This window comes from Dendropsophus ebraccatus, chromosome 1, assembly GCF_027789765.1.
Source record: "Dendropsophus ebraccatus isolate aDenEbr1 chromosome 1, aDenEbr1.pat, whole genome shotgun sequence".
NCBI classification, from domain to species: domain Eukaryota; kingdom Metazoa; phylum Chordata; class Amphibia; order Anura; family Hylidae; genus Dendropsophus; species Dendropsophus ebraccatus.
This window is the reverse complement of record NC_091454.1, coordinates 107,857,587-107,878,233: the sequence shown is the minus strand read 5'-3', so window position 1 is coordinate 107,878,233 and position 20,647 is coordinate 107,857,587. Positions and strand designations below refer to the sequence as shown.

The 20,647-nt window shown below is 42.3% G+C and overlaps 1 protein-coding gene across 1 annotated transcript in view; it reads right to left on the bottom strand.

Moving 5' to 3' along the window:
• The window catches only part of PTPRZ1 (protein tyrosine phosphatase receptor type Z1), a 184,606-nt gene extending 164,677 nt beyond the window's left edge, over nt 1-19,929 (bottom strand). Inside the window, exon 1 of the mRNA XM_069976577.1 lies at nt 19,653-19,929. Coding sequence (XP_069832678.1) covers nt 19,653-19,710 — 58 coding nt within the window. The 5' untranslated portion in view covers nt 19,711-19,929. The remainder of the gene's footprint in view (nt 1-19,652) is intronic.
• Between the last annotated feature and the right edge of the window lie 718 nt (nt 19,930-20,647).

The following is a 20,647-nucleotide window of genomic DNA, read 5'->3' as shown; positions in this document are numbered from 1 at the left end:
TTTTTTCTTTATTAATTTTCCATAATACAAAATCATGTTAAAACCTTCAATTATCCACATCCTACCCCAATACAATCTCCATTTGCTAAATATACCCTGTCTAGTTCATTACCATCCATTATAAAACATAACCAAACAGCATTATGCTCCAGAGGGGATTTCACCAGGGGGCTCAATCCATCCCTTTACCAGGTACTATCTAAAATCTTCCCCTTACCATCACTATGTCCCAGTTTACTAACACCACCACTATGTCTTACCACTATACTAACCGCAGAATCCAGACACCGCCGGGAGAGCACAACAGACTAGCCTAATTAAAAAATTATAAAGTCAACTCTTAGCCAGCAGACTCTGTTGTCCCTTAGCAGAATTCCTCTCCCCTTGCATACATTTCACCCCCCAAAGAAGGGGAAAGGAGAAAAAAAGGAAAAACAAACATAAGGAAAAAAAACTAAAATTACAAAATTACAGAGATATACTTCTGTTCTTTATCCACCTGGTAATTCCATCCATTCAGGGTACCCTCTTTGGCTGAACCACCCCATCTCTGGAGCTGTTCTGCCCAGCAGAACCCTTCCCAACCAGCCATTCCTTCCTGGAGCTCGGGCAAGCCCACTTAGGGAGACCACCCATGCTCCATACACTCAACTAAGCTCCCGGAAGGGCCTCATCCACTATTTATCATGATAAATTATGGGCCCCCGTCAGCTTCCATTCCAAATCACCCCTCCACACCTCAGGTGTTATAAAAAATAAATAAATAAATAAGTGAAATAAAATAATTAAAAATAAGATAAATAAATAGATAATAATAAATAATACTAAAAAATAAATAAATATATATATATATATATATATATATATATATATATATATATATATATATTAAATAAATAATTAAATAAATATTTATAATTTTACTACTGAGACTTAAAGAATAGCAGAGCCGGCCTAAAAACAACTGAGGCAATCACTCAATCTTATAATCACTCGTTTACCTTTACCTCTCTCCCGATTGTGTCCAGACCCACAGCTCCACCTACAACCCGACTTAATTGCAGTTTAAGATGAGTAAATATGTTGGGAAAAAACAATATTGATGCTCACAGTACATCTTGGTGGTTTTCTTACAGTTCATTGTATACTAGCACAGGGGGCTATGATGTTATTATATACCAACCCGTATAATAATTCATAAAGCACCAACAGGTCCAAACTTAACAAGGGTGCAGTATGTACACATCTGCTGTTAACAGAGGCATACTTGGTTTTAGTAGTAGAAGTGAGATGACTGCTGCACATGTAACCATGCAAATTAAGATGGACAGTGCAAGGAGATTATGTATTTTGTATGGACTAGCCCAAAGTAGATCAACTTGGATGGATTTTGCATCACTGTTTCTAGAAAATACCGGTATAATCACAATCTCCTTATGTCTTGCTCTGCGTTGAACTATACAAAATTAAAAATCAGCATGTGGTCGTAGCAAGAGAATTATCTATGTGAAAAGGAAGGGTTGTATATTTTATCTCAATCTTCAGCAGCATTTTATATAGTTTATGTCTTGCAGAATCAGCCAGAAAGCTTGGTGATCTTGTCTTCAGAGAACAGCTCTTGCAAGTCTGGAAAACTGCACTTTGTTAAGAAAAAGATGACTTTCTCATTGCATATTTCTTTCCCTCTGAGGCCAGAGAATTAGTAGAGAGATATTGAAAACAGACCCAGATTAACGGTGTTCCCTTTAATACAATAGCTGTGTAACCTAACATCCTTCTGACCTTGAGCACAATAACCCAGTCTTCCACTATCCAGATACGAGGTGAAAGCTTCCACTATAACAAGAGATTGGACTTTGTTTTACATGGCTTCGGTGGCAATATTCATCTTTTAGGTTTCCTTTATTAGCTAATTATCAGGCATTATATTGAAATTAAGAGAAATTTACAAGGCACCATGGTTACCACTGATTCGCAGAGGGTCACAGAGTGTAGGGGATATCCTGGGGGGCGCCAGGCCTGCCTCAAGTCCATACAGCCGGGGACGCATTATCATTGAGCAGCACTCCTAAAAATTTTAATTGTCCCTGTCGTTAGAAAACTTTTTTGATTGATAAAGTCTTCAGTGGTCAGACCACCACTGATTTTTGGATAGAGCATGGTGAAGAGCATGGCTAGATGCTTTATTCCCCAGCTAACTGTGAGCTCCACTATAAGTTTATAAAGTCCAAGTAAGCAGTGAAGCAGTGAAGGTGTTTAGATGTCAGAGCAAGCATGGAAACATTTTAGTAATAGGGATAAAGAAAGAATATTTAAATAAAACTGAAAACTATATGCCAAGGTAGATCTTAATTTTAAATGAACAATAGTCCAGACTAAATCTTCAACAAATTATGAGGATTACAAGCAGTATTTAGTGCATGAGTCACTCTAAAGAGTGACAACATCTTCTTATATCCACCTTGTGTCCTGCCCATCTACAAATGTATCAGATTCAATTACACCTGTATGAAAGTAAAATACACCTACATGTCCAGGTGACACTGCTGCAGGGTATACACCCTTTTTACCACAGGTCATTAAAACAATTACTTTCTATTTCTGATTAGGAGGGGTCCTACAAACCTAAATAGATTTCTATATCTGATACACTCAGCAACACTCAGCAATTATCATCCCAACGCACAAGGAAGTATAAACATTTCTACCACTACAGAATACACAGTCATATTAAAATATGTCTCTCACTTATTTTGCAACTTATATTTTTTAATGTGTGATCCTCTGAAATGGCTACAACGTAAATAATACAACAGAGCTCAGGTCCATGCCTGGGCCCACTTCCTTCCCCAATGTCTGTGTAAAGTATATAACAGGCATACAATGCACTGCATGGATGTCTGGCCAGCGAGCACTTCCTCATTTCAAGGAGGAGACCAGGAACTGTTGAGCAGCAGGAACCATGGAAATTGCAGGCGATCAGGCAAGTGAGGACAGCCAGATTTTTATTTTTTTACGTATTTATTTTTTTCTCAATCCAGCCTGGCCACTTTAGCATATACCACAGCTGAGTGAGCTTTAACTCCTATGCTGAAATATTGCTGTGGACCTGTATATGCTGTGGCCCTAAATATAGGATTATCTTAAAAATGATAATATTATATGGTGCCCATTTAGATGCAATGTAAAGTGAGCAGAAGGTGGTTAGGGAAGCCGTTTCAGGTTTAGTCATTCATCTTAAAACGTTTGACAGCCAAGAAAATTTCATGGAGACTTAAAACGTATGACAGCCAAGACAATTTCATGGAAAAGCCTTTTTGACAAATACCACAGCTGACAGAGTGCTAATAGAGGGCTACAGGTTTTAGGCCAGGATCCCCCATTTTAACTGCTGTATAAGGATGAAACCACAGAAATGGCTGCACAATACACAGTTTTACTATCAGAATCATTGGCCAAAGCATATGGATACAGCCCTGTCCATATGTAGCAGCTGCAATAAGAGAAACTTGCCTTATATGATTGATAAACTTGCAATATGTTTTCACAAATATAACACACTCTACACATCATTTAATATAAATATTCCAGTATACCTTATTAGATTCCTCTTTCTTACGATAAGTGCTAGATAAATAAGGCACACTACATTGTTGATGTATCCATGTACTCTGTGATCTGGTACTTCTATGATACAGAAGTCTACTTGTCTATTATTCAGTTGTTTTAGCCTTGCTTTCATTGTATACTCGAATGCAGATCTGACCTGGAAACTAAAAAAAGGAATGGGAGCAGTTAAGTAATATGTCCCATCAATAATAGCCGACATCCACTAGGAGTTTGGTCAAGGCATATTTAAAGATTTTGCATCATCTATCTGTTAACTTCTTATGACTTGGTACCAATAGTCTGAATCTGGTGAACAACATTCTGAGCTGAAGAATATAGTTGTGGCATGCCTTGTATATACAACAAGCTGGAGGAATTGTTATCGGCTGTATCCATACAACTGGCACTAAGTCAATACTTTTTTATTCCAGCATACATCTGATCCAAGTGATGTCAAAGAAGAGAATAATGCAAAGTATTTATCAAAAAGGCCTTGCACTGAATGGTCAGAGTAGTGTGAGAAAAACAAAGAACAAGAGCTGAGAGCAGCATTCATCATGTCATTGTTTGTGACCTCCCTGGAAACCTTGCTTTACAATGAAGGCGCTAGCATCCCAGTACCCGCTATCAGTGGCCGAAATAATACGGGGACTGACAACCTTTACTCATGGTGCTATGCGCTGTTCCTATCTGCTAATGTCACATTATTTATTTACAACCATACAAGAAGACTTAAGATAACCACAGGCAGAACAAGGCTTTATATCACATAAGGAAACCTCTAGTTACTAAATTTACATTTCCCTCACTTGCTGGATAGCAATGGCTCATCTGAATAGAACACTGTTTCCTAATCTATAGCTTTCCAGTGGTTGCAAAACTACAACTGCCAGAATGCTCTGACATCTGCAGGCTGTGAGGGCATGCTGAGAGCTGTAGTTTTGCAACCACTGGAGAATCACAGGTTGGACAACACTAGAATATAGAGTCAACAAGGATGGGATTATCTTCTTACAAAGTAGTAGCAATAATAGAATTATATCAATTATAATTATATACATAGGAACTTAATGATACTATTAACTTTATGTTAATACAAGGCAACAACATAAACCTTGACTGCATGGACATTTGATTTGAGCACTAAATTGCGAAGACAACACTCAAACAAAAATCTGTTAGAGGCTGGAGTCAGGATTAACAGGGCTGCCACAGCTCAACAGCCTCATGCAGACCGAACCATACAATAAAGGCCCTATTCCACAAACAGATCTGACGACAGATTATCTGCCAAAGATATGAAGCCAAACCCAGGAGTGGATTTGAAAAGAGGGAAATCCAGTCTTTCCTTTATGACCTGTTATTTCATTATAGTCTGTTCCTGGGTTTGGCTTCAAATCTTTGGCACATAATCTGTTGTCAGATCTGTTGGTGGAATAGGGCCTTAAGACTCCATCTGCATGGGCTTCCTATCAAAGGTTCAGAGGCATAGCTGGCTAGATTTAGCTTGGAACCCCCCAGCTTAAACACAGACCTTGGCGTTGAGAGCCGTAACTGCACGGTGGACTAAAGGCAATGTTAAGAACTCTGCTGAGTATCATGCACAAAGGAGTCTAATGTGTGGCACTATTCTGATTTGGGTTGGTGTTTATTTTGGTCCAACATATTGTGTGTAATTTATGGAAAAATGTCACACTGTCATAGAAAATGTGACTAAGTAAAAAGGTCACAAAAAAAGTCGCAAACAAATTCACCTGGACCACACGTAGACCTGCATCAGTATTTACGACTTTTTTTAAAAAGCTGCAAATTACACATTGGGCGCAAATCCTGGATTATGCTAATTTTTGAGTGAATACTCCAAACAGGCAGATTTTTTAAAAAGTTGCATTTAAAAAATATTTACCAACTAGGGCTGAATGGTTAAGAGCACTTGGAGATTAGGGGTCATGAGATGGTCTGGTTTCAGGCTAAAAAAGAAGGTATGGTTAAATTCCAGCGGAGATGGGGGAAATGGAAATAGAGGTGAGGTCTTCCATCTTTTTTCTTGTTATTCCGACTTTCTAGGTAGATTTCTTATTACAACATGTTCTTTCCCATTATACTTTCGCAAATGTGTATGTACCCCACAAACACCAACTGGATTTTTTTAAAGTGTTAAAAAGGTGAAATAGAAAACAAGGAATTTTGTGGGTGAAGATTTTAAGACTGCTTTAGATCCAAACTTAGAATCTACTTTCTCAAATGGGCCATCCATTAGGTACATTTTTCCTTGCCGAAGGGTTGTTTGATGCTTGGCATTGTCTACATGGTTCTATAAAAGATTATAGTTATAGTCCCAAACCAATTTACACACTCTTGAATTGATCTATTTCTTATGGAGCAAATTAGGTAAAGTCAGGCTCAAAGTTTGCCCAATGGACAAACATCATGATCAAATCGTGCACCAGTAATATTAAAGCCCCTATTACACAGGGTGATGTGGAGAGCAAGTGAGTGCCGACCTGTCAGGTCAGTGCTCGCTTGCTCCTTGTTCCGTCAACTGCTGCCTGCGCTATTACACGCACCGACATCGAGCGAGGAGGAGCAGGTAAGAGACGGGGGGCGCCCGGGTGATCGTCAAATCGTCAGGGAAGCCCATAGGAGGCTCCTATTCCATCAAGTGACAGCAGCAGATCGTTAACAGGCTGATTGTTGGCGTTTTAGTCTGTAGAAAGACAATGATCAGTCGAAATAATTTTAGCCAATCGTTGTCTTCTATTACACAAAAAGATCAGCCGTTACGGTCGGTATCATCCGAATACAGCTGGTAATCGATTTGTGTAAAAGGGCCTTTAGTCTAACTAATCAATACACTCGGCTTTAACCCCGCCTTTTACCTAGTGGGCTTACTTTCCCATCCAGATTTTATTGCACACTTTGAGGCGGGATTTAAATCATATTTTGATCATACTGTTGCTTCAGTCCAAAACCCTTTTACAGTATGGTCGTCTCACAAGACATTTATGAGGGGAATCTTCCTCTTTTTCTGCACATCTGTCGTTAATAAGAGAAGGGAGTAATGTGGAAGCAGTTATTTAATGCCTTTATACCATATAAAAAGGGATCTACTAAACAGGGTCTGTCTAAACAGATGTACTAAGATGTGGGATGGTTGGACTATTTCTCTTACTGTTGTTCCCTCCTCATATTAGGTGATCTCTCTGGTGGGTTTTTGCAGAGTTCTCACTTCCTAGTGCACAGGGGATTTGCTTCCACCTTGTAATGATGGATACTATCTCGGTAGGTGCTCACAACCTTTGGCTTTCCATATATACCAATAGTTTATTAATTATGTTTTATTGTTCCACATGACTTTCTATTATTATGCCTTCTATAACTTAAAACGATCACTGATCTCAGGGAGAACAGCTAAAGAAGACACTGTAGGCTGCTAGTAAAAGAGTTCAACACAGTGGAAACAAGAAAGTATTACTTCATGTCGATAAGAAGGTGTTACTTTCTATATATTGTTTCATCAACTGCCAACCATGCACCTATTACATGGAGCGATGTGGTTGGTGGCCGATGATTTTTTTCAACAATTGTTGCTGAAAGACAACAATCAGCCAATAATCGATTCTTCAATAGGCTGATCGTTGTCTTTATTATATGATTCTCCTGATTGGGCAGATACCTGCCATGTAATAGGGCTCTAGGCATACAAAAAAATAATATTGCCTTTCTCAAGGATGCATTGGGGAATTACATTTCTAGGCTTTCTAGTTTGTTTTACTTGTTTAAAATTATAACCTTCATCAGCCACTGAGATCAGAGAAAAGACAACACGTATGAGCTGGGAGAAGTACACAGCTGAGAACTTCACTACTAGTCTTACTGTGGGAAATGGGTTCTACAGTAAATTTTTGGAGCCCACCTCCCACAAGAATTTAGCAGAGAGCTGTGGAATTAAGCGCTCGCTTGCACACTATCTAAAAATCAGTGGGGTTTTGATCAGTGTAGGATTAAAACTTGTGACATCTCATTTGATTTTTAAAGTCACTGTATTACTTGAGGGTATGTTCCCTAGCTACGTCCCACCCATTTACATTGCTATCAAAAATAGATCCAGAAAACCATGTAGACTAAGGCTATGTTCCCACACAGTATTTTTGTCAGTGTTCCCCAACCAAAACAAGGAGTGGATTGAAAACACAGAAAGGCTATGTTCACACACTGTTGAAACATTTAACATAAAAAAACGACATTTATCTTAAAATAACAGCAATTATTTGCTATTAAATGGTGGCCATCCACTTAATTTCAACAGTGTGGGAACAGATCCTTTCTGTGTTTTCAATCCATTTCTGGTTTTAGTTGCAAAATACTGAACAAAAGTACTGTGTGGGAACATAGCCTAAAAGTGGAATTCCTGTCTTAACTACCATAGTTATTCTTGTAGGACTTGTCAAGTTAAATATTTTAGGCAAATACATTCATTTACCAAACTTGCCTCCTTCTCCAGATCTGTCCCTCCCATTGTTAACAGTCAATGTTCTAAGTAAGGGTACGTTCACACTTACTGGATCCGCAGCTGATTTTCTGCTGCGGATCCGCAGCAGATTTCATTTAAATAACTGAACACAGCATCAAATCTGCACCATCAAATCTGCTGCGGATCTGCTGCAGATCTGCTGCGGATCCTGTAGGTGTGAACACACTCTTAGGGTGTTATCCCACAGGCCGATGAAGGCCCAATAATAACTGTAAACGAGTGCCGATCTGCTAGATCGCCGCTCGTTTACTGGGCCTATTACACGGCCCGATTATCGTTTAACAAGGGCTGCAAGGACATCGTTACTGATGTCCTTGCAGCCCTTGCTTTTACTTTATACATTACCTGTCCAGGCTACAGGGCTCCTCTCCTCGTCTTCTCCCCGGGTCCCGCGAGCTCCAGGTTCAGAGCGTCAGCTAAGACAGGCCGCTCAGCCAATCACTGACCGCGGCGGTCCCGGCCAGTGATTGGCTTAGCGGCCTGTCAGCTGAGACAGGCCGCTCTGAAGCTGAAACGCGCGGGACTCGGGGAGAAGACTGCAAGAGGAGCCCTGCAGCCTGGATAGGCAATTTATATCGTCAGTGGCCGCCGCACATCGCTACGTGTAATCGGCGCCCGACAATTATAGGTTCAAACCTATATCAACGATCAGCCAATGATCATTGTCATTGGCTGATCGTTGTATTTATTACATGGAGCGATAAATGGCTGATTATTGTTCCGTGTAATAGTACCCTTACAGTCCACCTCTCTGCTCTAAAAGCAGTGGTCTGCCTAAAATAGAATATACAGTTGTGCTCAAAAGTTTACATACCCTGGCAGAATTTTTGCTTTCTTGTCCCTTTTTCAAAGAATATGAATGATAACACAAAAACTTTTTCCCCACTCATGGGTAGTGGTTGGGTGAGGCCATTTATTGTCAAACTACTGTGTTTTCTCTTTTTAAATCATAATGAAAACCATAAACATCCAAATGACCCTGATCAAAAGTTCCCCCAGTTCTTAATACCGTGCATTGCCCCCCTCTAACATCAATAATAGCTTAAAGTCTTTTGAGGTAGTTGTTAATGAGGCTATTTTCTCAGATGGTAAAGCTGCCCATTCTTCCTGGCAAAAAGCCTCCAGTTCCTGTAAATTCCTGGGCTGCATTGCATAAACTGTGTGCTTGAGATCTCCCCAGACTGGCTCAATGATAATGGGATGGCCACTCCAGAACCTTCACTTTGTTCTGATATCCAAGGAATTGATAATGCCAGCTAGCAGTGTTCAAACTGTGTTTAACAAATTGAAAATCAGGTGCTCTGTAAAAACCAAACCACAGTCAGGCAGACCAACAAAAATGTTGTGTTATCACTCATATTCTCTGAAAAAAGGACAAGAAAGCAAACATTCTGCCAGGGTAAACTTTTGAGCACAACTGTATATATATATAGCGCTATAGTAAACACTTGTTTTGTGCAGCGCTCCTTTCTCTCATTGTCCGTAAACATTTGTTTATATTACAGTATATATACAGTGTACTATTATTACATTATATACAGTGCATATCTATCTATACACACACGCACACCAGTAACATAAACAACAACTTTTTTCAACAATTGGAGGGGAAGAGCGGGCATATCAGTGGAGATGGGAATAGCCCTTTAAGCAATACATAAAAGGAGTTGTTAACAGAACTTATGCTGATTGCAATAATTCCTATGTGCACTAAATATTAGTTGTGTCACTCCATACGATAGATCATATGAAAAAAGATATACACAACTCACAAAAAGCAACAGATATTTGTCTTGTGGGTAAAACTTATGGAGAATATAAAAAGTTCACACTACAGTGATATTATATAATAAAAGTAGTGTATTTAAGTATAGTCATGCACCGGTGATTTCCTCAGATCAAATAATTTACTGAAACATAAGCCAACAGTTGTGGTGGGCAGGGCTGTGGAGTCGGTAAGCCGCAGCTCTGACTCCGACTCCTGAATTTTATCAGGACCGACTCAGACTCCCTACTCCAACTCCTGCTCCTTCATAAATGGCCAGTCATATACCAGGGGAGTTATTTCTTACACTGGTTCAGCAGCTTCTCCCTAATGTCCTACATGATCCTGGGGAGACTTCTGAGTGAATAAAGGAATACTGTATATAAAGTAGATTCTCCTGTGTGTGCAGTGGATGCAGCCAGTCTCCAGCCTCCATGTCCTGAACTATTCACAACTACACTAGAAGGAGCAGGTGGTCTTTTCCTGCCGACAGTCTTCTATGTTTCTAACTAAATATTCACCATACTTAAAGAAACACTGCTAACAATGCCAGATACCTGTAATATAGAGGTCAGCCATAGTGATATACAGGGGGTCACACTTAGTGATATAGAGAGGGGTTACACATAGTGATATAGAGAGGGGTCACACATAGTGATATAGAGGTCACACAGTGATATAAGGTCACTGTGGGGGCACGCAATAGCACACACACGCACACACACAGCGTGCTGCAGCCATAGCACACATACACACAGCCTGCTGCAGCTATAGCACACACACGCAGCTTGCTGCAGCCATAGCGCACACCACACACATCCACACGGCTTGCTGTGGCCATAGCACACATACACACAGCCTGCTGCAGCCATAACACACACACACACACACACAGCCTGCTGCAGCCATAGCATACACACACAGCCTGCTGCAGTCATAGCACACACACAACCTACTGCAGCCATAGCACGCGCGCACACACACACAGCTGCAGCCATAGAACACTGAAGAAAAACACACAATCTTCTCCCAGAGAGAAAACACCACACTGAGGACAGAGGTTACTGCTACACTACTTATGTCTTCTCCTCCTCCTCTATATTACGCAGGATATCTCCATATTACACTGCTGCTCATATATAGTCATCCAGCATCCAGGAAGAGAACAGCACAGATCTTCCCCCACACAATGGACTCTTCCAGCTCAGAAACAAACTGCCAAATAGTGACTGACAACTTTTCCATGACCACCCTTATGTAATAGTGCCAGTGTCCTATTACAATGTTGCTCATAACATATATTCATGAGCAAAACTTGTAAAACTCATATCAAAATTAAATTTTACATTTTTTAAAGATTTTTTTTTTCGACTCCAACTCCAGCTAAAACTAGCTCCGACTCCACAGCCCTGGTGGTGGGCATACCCCAACAAAAAAATGTTAATGTCTCAATAACTTGCCATGTGCCCTTGTGCATCAGTTACAGCTTGACAACAATGTATCATCCTTTTCCCAAGTCAACTTATTGTCTTCTGAGGTATGGCATCCCACTCTTCTTAATGGGCAACCCTCAGGTAATTGAGGTTCTGGGGATATAGAGTTACGTATTCTATAGTATTCAGGTCTGTAGGCCACTCTATATGAGGTCCCCCAGTCTCTAGCAGCAATTCCCTAATGATGTAACCTCATTGAATTGGAGGATTGTCATCTATGAAGATGAATTTGGACCTGTGTTGTTCATGCATGTAGTATGGGCTGGTCAATGTGCCACTTACAAAGTGTAGGGCAGTTATGTATTAACCAGACACACCTGCATACACTGTAACACCACCAGCAAGCACCACCTAACAAGTTCCTTGTTGAAAAACGTTGTGCCAAATGTACTGAATCATTGAACATTTGGACATGTTCATTTAAAAGTTTAGCGATGGTCATATTAAAAGGAGAAGTCCCATGAAATAAAAAAAAACAAAAAAAAAACAGAAAGACATTGGCGATGCGGGAACATAATAAACAAGGTATACTTACCGATACATGTGCCCCAAAGCTCTGTTCATGGGTATAGCTGGCAGCCACCAGCTTCATGCAGCTCTTCCAGCTGCAACATCACATACCTGGCCGAGAGAATGCCCGCTCAGCTATTGATTGGAGTGGCACACTGCCCTAGGCTCTGACTGGCTGAGCGGGCAATTGCTAAGCCTGGCTGTGACATTGCAGCTGGAAGAGCCTTGACGTACCCAGATTCCTGACAAAAATTCCAGCTGGTGGCCATCACACAGAGTTACGTGGACTGGTAAGTATACTTTGTTTATTAAGTTCCCACACACCTCTGCCTATGCTGGGATCTGATGTCATTATTGCCTATCCACATATACAAATACTTTCTGAAAAACACTTTAGCTTTTCTAAACTGTCTTCCAAAGGTCTTTTGTAAATTCTTTAAGTTGCTATCTACCATGAAGGGCCCCAGGCAGTTGTCCTCTTTGCTCTGTCCTAAAGTGGTCTCAATATTAGAAGAAGAATTCACAGTTCATACAGTGGATTTTGACATTTCTAATTTATTAGGAAATATCTGACATTCTAAAGCAGATTAGGCATATTTAATTAGAAGCGTGCAAGTGGACGGTAATAAAGAAATTTACATATATATTAAAAAGAAAGAGGTGTTGGCATTCTCTCAGTTTGTTCTTGATGTGTTCTTCTTTCACCTTGATTCTGTATATGGTTTATGTGCATAGTTTTGAGATATTTTTTACATAGTTGCCAAATTCTATAACCTCAGGCAATAAGATTAAAAGATTTTTCTGAACCCATAACAATTAAACCTTCCCAGTGGTACAAAGTAGGAAAAGGAGGAAACAGTGTTTAAAAGGACCTGTAGCCAACCCTACTTGCCGTCGAGATATGCAGTCAGATGGGTCAGATGGGTGCCTTCACACACACCGGATTTGCAATGGATTTCACACTGCAAGTTAAGGTGACTCTGTACCCACAACCTGACCTCCCCAAACTGCTTTTACCTTTAGATAGCTGCTTTTAATCCAAGATCTGACCGTTTGGCAGGGGATGCAGTTATTGTCCTAAAAAACAACTTTTGCAGCCCAGTGTCAAATTGGCGGGGCTGAGGAGGGTGGAAGGAGGGATGGAAAGGCGGTGCAAGGCTTAGACATACACACTCTAGGCCACGCCAATTTGACACAGGGCTACAAGTTTAAAAGATGTTTTTTAGGACAATAACTGCAACACTTGCCGAACGGACCCCAGGACAGATCTTGGATTAAAAGCAGCTATCAGAAGATAAAAATGGTTTGGGGGGGTCCCCCCAAACAAGAACACCCAAGACAAGCCAGAGCGGGGAGCAGGTGGTGGGGGGTTAACTTACATACTTGCAGCTTCGAGTATGTATTCTCATAGGGATGAACTGGCAATGGATCTGCAGCGAATTTCGCAGCGAATTGGCAAGGTGAAATCCGCTGCGGATCCGGTACGTGTGAAGGCATCCTTAATAATGGGAGTGATTATCAGTTGATGGGTGTGATTACAGAAAAAAAGACAAATTTGGTCAGCTCTCCTAGAACACCATTCACACTGAGCAGGAGCACGTAGCTATGGCTAAAATAACAAATACACAGAACAAATACACATCCAAAAACACAGAAATTAGGCCTAGTATATGCCCCTGACTGTACTGTGTATAATCATACCCATCATCTAATATTCACTCACATTATTTAAATTAAGTTCATGCCCATTTGACTTTTAACAGAAATTGTCAGAAATACTATAAATCCACTTATGTCAGGACCGGGGGGGGGGGGGGGGGGGGGGCATATGAAGAAACTGCAAAAAGTCATGTAATCAGGGCATCCTAAGCAACTGATGTTAACGTTTATTTGGGGTTGGCTGCAGGTCATCTTTAATAGTGCTCACACAGGGGTCCCATAAGACAAAGCGTTTTTTTTCCCTTTGTTTTCTCTGATTAATGATAAATGATTGCAAACTTGCTTTTGTGAACTACCTGAAATCGTTCACCATAATACAAGGAACAACAGTCCTTGTAGTACCACAGAGTAACAATAATAATTACAATTGTCCGCATACTCTATACAATTTCTGATCCCAATGAACGAACAATGTGTACATACTTCAAAAGATTTGCGAATGATTAAGGAACAATTAACAACGATTTTATGGTCAGCTCAAAAGATGCGATCAACAACAAATTTTTGTTAGCCATTTAATTTTTGTGCATACACACTAAAAGATTATTGCTTACTAGAGATGAGCGAACCCGCCGGATTTCTGGTTCGTATGGTTTTGCATGATAAATAATGTTTCTGTGTAATAGGGCCCTAACAGTCAGTGGGTGCACACCATAACATAGCTTATACTAAATAAAAATACAAAAAAAGAAAGAGTATGTGAGTACTGATGCATGAAGGACAAAAGGAAAAATAGGTGGAGACTCCTGGGCAGGTAATATAACCATTGTTAAAATGAAGGTTCTCCATAAAATTCTTTTTTTTTTTACTGTCTCATTATCCCACTGCCTAATTTATACCTTTAAAAAAAATTACAAAACATTAGTGATTTTGTCTGGATGGGTAGCAGATACTGTGGAGTCATGAATCTTCTGGATATATCTAAATATTTCTGGGCAGCAACTCTAGATCAAATTTATTTCTGGAGGAACTCTCCAAATGATAAGCAATGGTCACTCATTGAACAAACTATATTAGGTAAACCATAAATGTCACTTCTTTCACTTACCCCCCCCCCCCCCCCCAGAAACCACTTCCTTCTTGGGCCCCTAGCATGGCAGCTTCTTAGTAGCATAGGGTAAATTACAAACACTGACATCTGTCAATGAACAAATTTCTCTTCAATCCCTACCATTAACATATCTGTATTCTGTAATACCTGACATTTCCCTTGATAATTACATTTTTTGTGGTCTTCCCAGATGGAAATGGATAGGGACGGGATGGATCTTTAGCATCCAACATCACATATGTTGCTCAATGGACTGAAATGAAGCACAGTGCTGGACCCATGGACCATCCTACATATTTGCCTCTGGCCTTGATTTGCTAAATCAAAAAAACTGCATGCAGCGTTATTTTTTCAGACGCCTGCAGGCCAGATGGCAAATATGCAGGATGGCAGATGAATGGGAATGGGGCCTAAGGATGCAACAGATTTATCAAGCAGCATGCTCGACATTGATAAATCTGGCACATTTATAGAATAGTCTAAATTTACACTAAGAATTAGATTTAGTAATTCTAGGACACTAGATTTTTAACAGAGGGTTCATTTAGTTAATTTACACTGAAGTAAATTAGGGGGATGAAGTTACACCAAACAACAATATTAGAAGAAAGGGAATTCTGTCGAGTTCACACTGCATTTTTGCAGTACGTTTTATGCAACAACACCAAAAAAAAAAAAAAAAAAAAAAACGTATGAAAAACGAATTCATCCAAACGCAGTGTGAACACTGGGAGTGAGGGAAAGTTTCCATGTTTTGCTACGGTTGAATAGCGGTGCGTGGCGGGCAACCGACGATTTGAGAAGAAACAGCAGCAGCAATACATTACCTGGCTGCAGGGCTTCTTCTCTGCGCTGTCTTCATCCCCGGGTCCCGCGCGCTCTATCTTCTGAATGGCCGGTCAGCTGACGGAGCGCTCAGCCAATCATAGGCCGGGACCGCCGCGGCCTGTGATTGGCTGAGTGTGGCCTGTCAGCTGACCGGCCATTCAGAAGATAGGAGGAGACGGAGCGGAGGACAAGCCCTGCAGCCAGGTAATGTATGATGCTGCAAGGACATCGGTAACGCTGTCCTTGCAGCCCTCGCTCAACGATCATCGAGCCGTGGAATAGGCCCAGTAAACGAGCAGCGATCTAGCAGATCGCCGCTCGTTTACATTGTTGATCGGGCCCTCCTCGGCCCGTGGAATAGGACCCTTAGGATTGGTGGACATCTGTGAACCCAGCCTTCGACCATCTACTATTTTGCTTAAAGTGTACCTGTTTAGGTGTTCAGATTCTGACCAATTAGGAGAATGAGTGGGGAGTGATAAAGATGTGCACTAAAATCTTTTGCCACCTAAAGTCAGGCTGTGGTCATGCCCCCTTTTCAGAAAACCACACCCCATACCATCCACTTTTCTCTAGATCACTCCAACTTGTCAGGAGCAGTGTAAAACCCTCTAAAAAGCTCATGTGTGGTAAAGCATGTAAAGCAAACTGCGCTAGCATTCTGGCACCTCTGCAATAGTAAGTCTAACCCAGTATGTTACTTAGCAGATTCCTAAATTTAGTAAGTAATAACACTTAATGATTGTTAGATATTAGAGATGAGTGAACCTCGAGCATGAGTTCATCCGAGCCCGAGCGTTCAGCATTTGATTAGCGGTGGCTGATGAACTTGGATAAAGCCCTAAGGCTATGTAGAAAACATGGATATAGTCATTGGCTGTATCCATGTTTTCCAGACAACCTTAGAGCTTTATCCAACTTCAGCAGCCCCCGCTAATCAAATGCTGATCGTTCGGGTTGGGATGGACTCAAGCATGCTCGAGGTTCGCTCATCTCTATTAGATATCTCTTTATGCCCGCTTGTAAAGGAAGGCTGACTATCATTGAGTAACTAATGATGCTAAACATCACTTTAAGCTGCTTTCAGTTTCCGTTGGAATATGTTCTGGCGCATATGCAATAGTGTCAACACAGCCCAAGGAAATAATTCTGGCTTCATTTTGGGTGGGTTTCCATTGAATTGAGGAATGGAGTAGATTTTTGTGCTACTCCATATAACAGAATCCATGGTTAATGGATCCCTCTAATGCTGCGTTTACACGGAATGATTATAATCGTTAATAATTATAAATATATAAATAAATATAAAAATAATTATCGTTCGAATTTTCGCATGAACGATCGCATTTGAGCGATAATCATACCGTGTAAACACAGCAAACCCTCAAGCGACGAGCGGGAAATCGTTCATTTTGATCTTTCAATATGTTCTTAAATCGGCGTTCGCTGAAAATTCGCAGATCGCTTTGCGTAAAGTCTTTCACCGATTCACCCTATGTGTAAAATAGGCTTAAGTGATCTGAAAACAAACGCAATAACAATTTTTTTAAACGATATATCGTTCCGTCTAAACGCTGATCATTATAAAAAAAAAACACCAGTTTTTCAAAATCGTTAATCGTTCGATTGGCCGAATTATTGCTCCGTGTAAACGCAGCATAAGTGGCAGCATTTACTGCTGTATGGTAGAGGTGAACATTGGCCTGGCCAGACACTGCAAAAAACACAAGGTAGAAACAGTTGTAGAGTAAGCAACTAACTAACAACCTCTCCAAAAGACTAACTACCCCCTACCCAGACCAGACTTCCTGTCATGATGCTTCTGGCCATCTTCATTCAGACAACCATTTTTCATTGAAGTTTTGGACGGTCATCTCTAAGAGGTCTGACAGTACTTCACATACATTTCTTGGGGTCAAATTCTGGGTTAAAAGCAAATTTTATTAAGTAAACCTGCAATAATACCACCAATGTTGCTTAGTTGGTAGAAATTCCATATTGTCAACTACATAGCGTATACAGTACAACAAACGCTAGTGTTATATTTATATGTATTGCTATTCTTTAGGATGGCTGCAGCCACTCATTCACAATGTACAACCACTGCTCTGCATTCAGCATTTCATGTCATTTGCCATATGAAACCTAACATCTATGAATGGTCGGCATATAACCCTGGACAGGATATTGTATTGATGGTTTTGTGCATTCTACACATGACAGCAATGTTCAGTAAGAATACAAGGCTCTCTAGTCCTTTGTCTGATCCTGGGGATGAGGGAGCCGGTCTGTGGCCGGTAAATGATGCCAATGAATAATAAAATGGTAAGCAATGCACGGGAGGAGAATAGCAATACACTGGATGCTATAAAACCTCAACCGCTCCCTATTACCCCACTAAATGACCCTCGCAATAATAGCACAATCGGATCCCAATGCTGCAAATGTGATTTGGCCACAGAAAGCAATGTTTCTAAACAGCTGTAACTAAAGATAGGAGCAATGATTATTATTTGTACAGATCCTTTCTACCCCCAGGCTTCCGTCTACAAATTGTTCTATAGTGGAATAAATGAATTGGAATCTGAGGACATGAAGGGAGCAGGCTTCCTTGTGTAGTCACCATCTGGCCAGCAGACAAAGCTCGCTGAGCGGGGCTAATACATGCAGCTCTCATTATCCCATGGATGTTCTGGATTTTGGATTCATTGTGGCACATACACACAGGTAGCATTGCACAAGGTACCAGCTAAGAGGGAATGCAGTGTCTGCACTTGTAGACAATCACATGGCCCCGGGCAAGTGAGGGGGTGCAAGGCTGTTTGTGTTCACAAAAGAAAATCAATGGCATAAACAGGCTATATCCAGGGAGATGATCTGCTGGCCACATCGCTGCTATTAAAGTCACTGGGGGGAGTAATGAATCGTGTTCTCCTCTATATACTGCATTCAATACACAGCTTCTATTGTGGAGGCTCGTCTCTTGTTTAACCACGTCCTAAGCTGCCTATGGGGGGTGATGAGGAAAGGCATTTACAGCAATTTCTGAATATATTATACCCATTAGGCGTTAGGGGTGAAGGTGAATCAGGTAGCAGGAAGAGCAGCTGCAGAGAAATCAGATTCCCCGCTGCTGCCATCCTGACTCTATTAATGCAATCAGAACGCCATTTACTGAGCCTCATCCAATGGATAGTGCAGGCGCTGATCCTGGCTACTGCTGCCAATCACTAATACCACGATAGATAGATAGATAGATAGATAGATAGATAGATAGATAGATAGATAGATAGGGTTCTAATACTGGGTTAGCTATGGCTATGCCCATGGATGACTATACAGCCAAGGGACAGTAAAATGTTCAGTAAAATATAGATTGTGAGAACCCCACAATGCACATGAATGCTACCAAATATTGGGATGAAGTCTCCCCAGACATTATACATTGTCACTGATCAACCTACATAGGGTGGGCTCCTAGGGTACTGGGCACTCTACATAGGGTGGGCTCCTAGCACACTGGGCACCCATGGGGTGGGCTCCTAGCACACTGGGCACTCTACATAGGATGGGCTCCTAGGACACTGGGCACTCTACATAGGGTGGGCTCCTAGGACACTGGGCACTATACATAGGGTGGGCTCCTAGGACACTGGGCACTCTACATAGGGTGGGCTCCTAGGATACTGGGCACTCTACATAGGGTGGGCTCCTAGGACACTGGGCACTCTACATAGGGTGGGCTCCTAGGACACTGGGCACTCTACATAGGGTGGGCTCCTAGGACACTGGGCACTCTACATAGGGTGGGCTCCAAGGACACTGGGCACTATACATAGGGTGGGCTCCTAGGATACTGGGCACTATACATAGGGTGGGCTCCTAGGATACTGGGCACTCTACATAGGGTGGGCTCCTAGAATACTGGGCACCCCATCAGGATACTGGGTCTCTGCACCTGACCTCTGACCTAGGGACACAGCAGAGCCGCACTGACCTGTGCACAGCCGCACAGTGTAGACACCGGGCACAGCCGCACAGACACCCTGCACACAGGGCACCGGGCACAGCCGCACAGACACCCTGCACACAGGGCACCGGGCACAGCTTTGCCCACAGTCCCCCCGCCATTCAGCCACTTACCCACTTGACAGACAGAGAGGAGCTGAAGACAAGCCAGCAGGCAGCGTAGATGTAACATCTCCAGGTCTTTGTGGCGATAGCGCTGACGGCCAATGTAAGGTGTATGTGCGGATCCCCGTTGTGCCAGTGCCGCCTCTAGCAGCGCCTCATGGCCGGCTGTGTGTGCGCAGCGCCCCGCTCACACGATCGCTAACGACCGAAGAAAGCTGCCTCTCCGGGCAAAGAGCTGCCTGCCAGGGACAGCCGGGACACAGGGGGTTAACGCGGTGAAGGACACGCCCCCGGCACCTGATTGGCTCACCTCCGGAGCTCTCCGCTGCAGGTTCTGAGGGAACAAGGGGAGCTAGCCGGATTAGTGGGGGCGGGGGCGTCACCCCGGGTCACCTGTATGCGCTGCCGGCCACCCCGGGACAGGACACGGCGGCTCCCGGTGACTGCTATCACACATAATAACATACAATGGGGCACCTGCTACCTGGCCCACCGCTAGCAGGAGGAGACATTCCCTCACATTACTGACACATGTCACGGCGCTGTCCTGCGGCTCAGTGTGTGCACTGTGTGTGCGGTAATTGTAGTGTGACTGCTGCCTCAGGAGAGCACTGGGGGGAATACGGAGGTTACGTCTATGTGTGACCTGGTGTGACTGCTGCGCCTCCTATATAGGTCAGTCTCAGCCTATATGGATGTCCTGTGCAGCCCCCCACATCCAATAGACAGGAGAGGCTGCTACAGTCATGCACCGCTATTCGGCTCTGTAGCCCGGAGATAGCTGGCCATTGTACCCAGCAGGGCTGTGGAGTGGGGAGCCGCAGCGCCGACTCCTAAATGTCAGGGACCGACTCCTGCTGCTTCATAAATGGCCGGTCGGACAGCAGGGGACTTATTATCACACTGGTGTAATGGAGATCTGGCTCAGCAGCTTCTCCCTAATGTCCTACATGATCCTGGGGCGACTTCTGAGGGAATAAGGCAAAGATATAAAGCAGATTCCT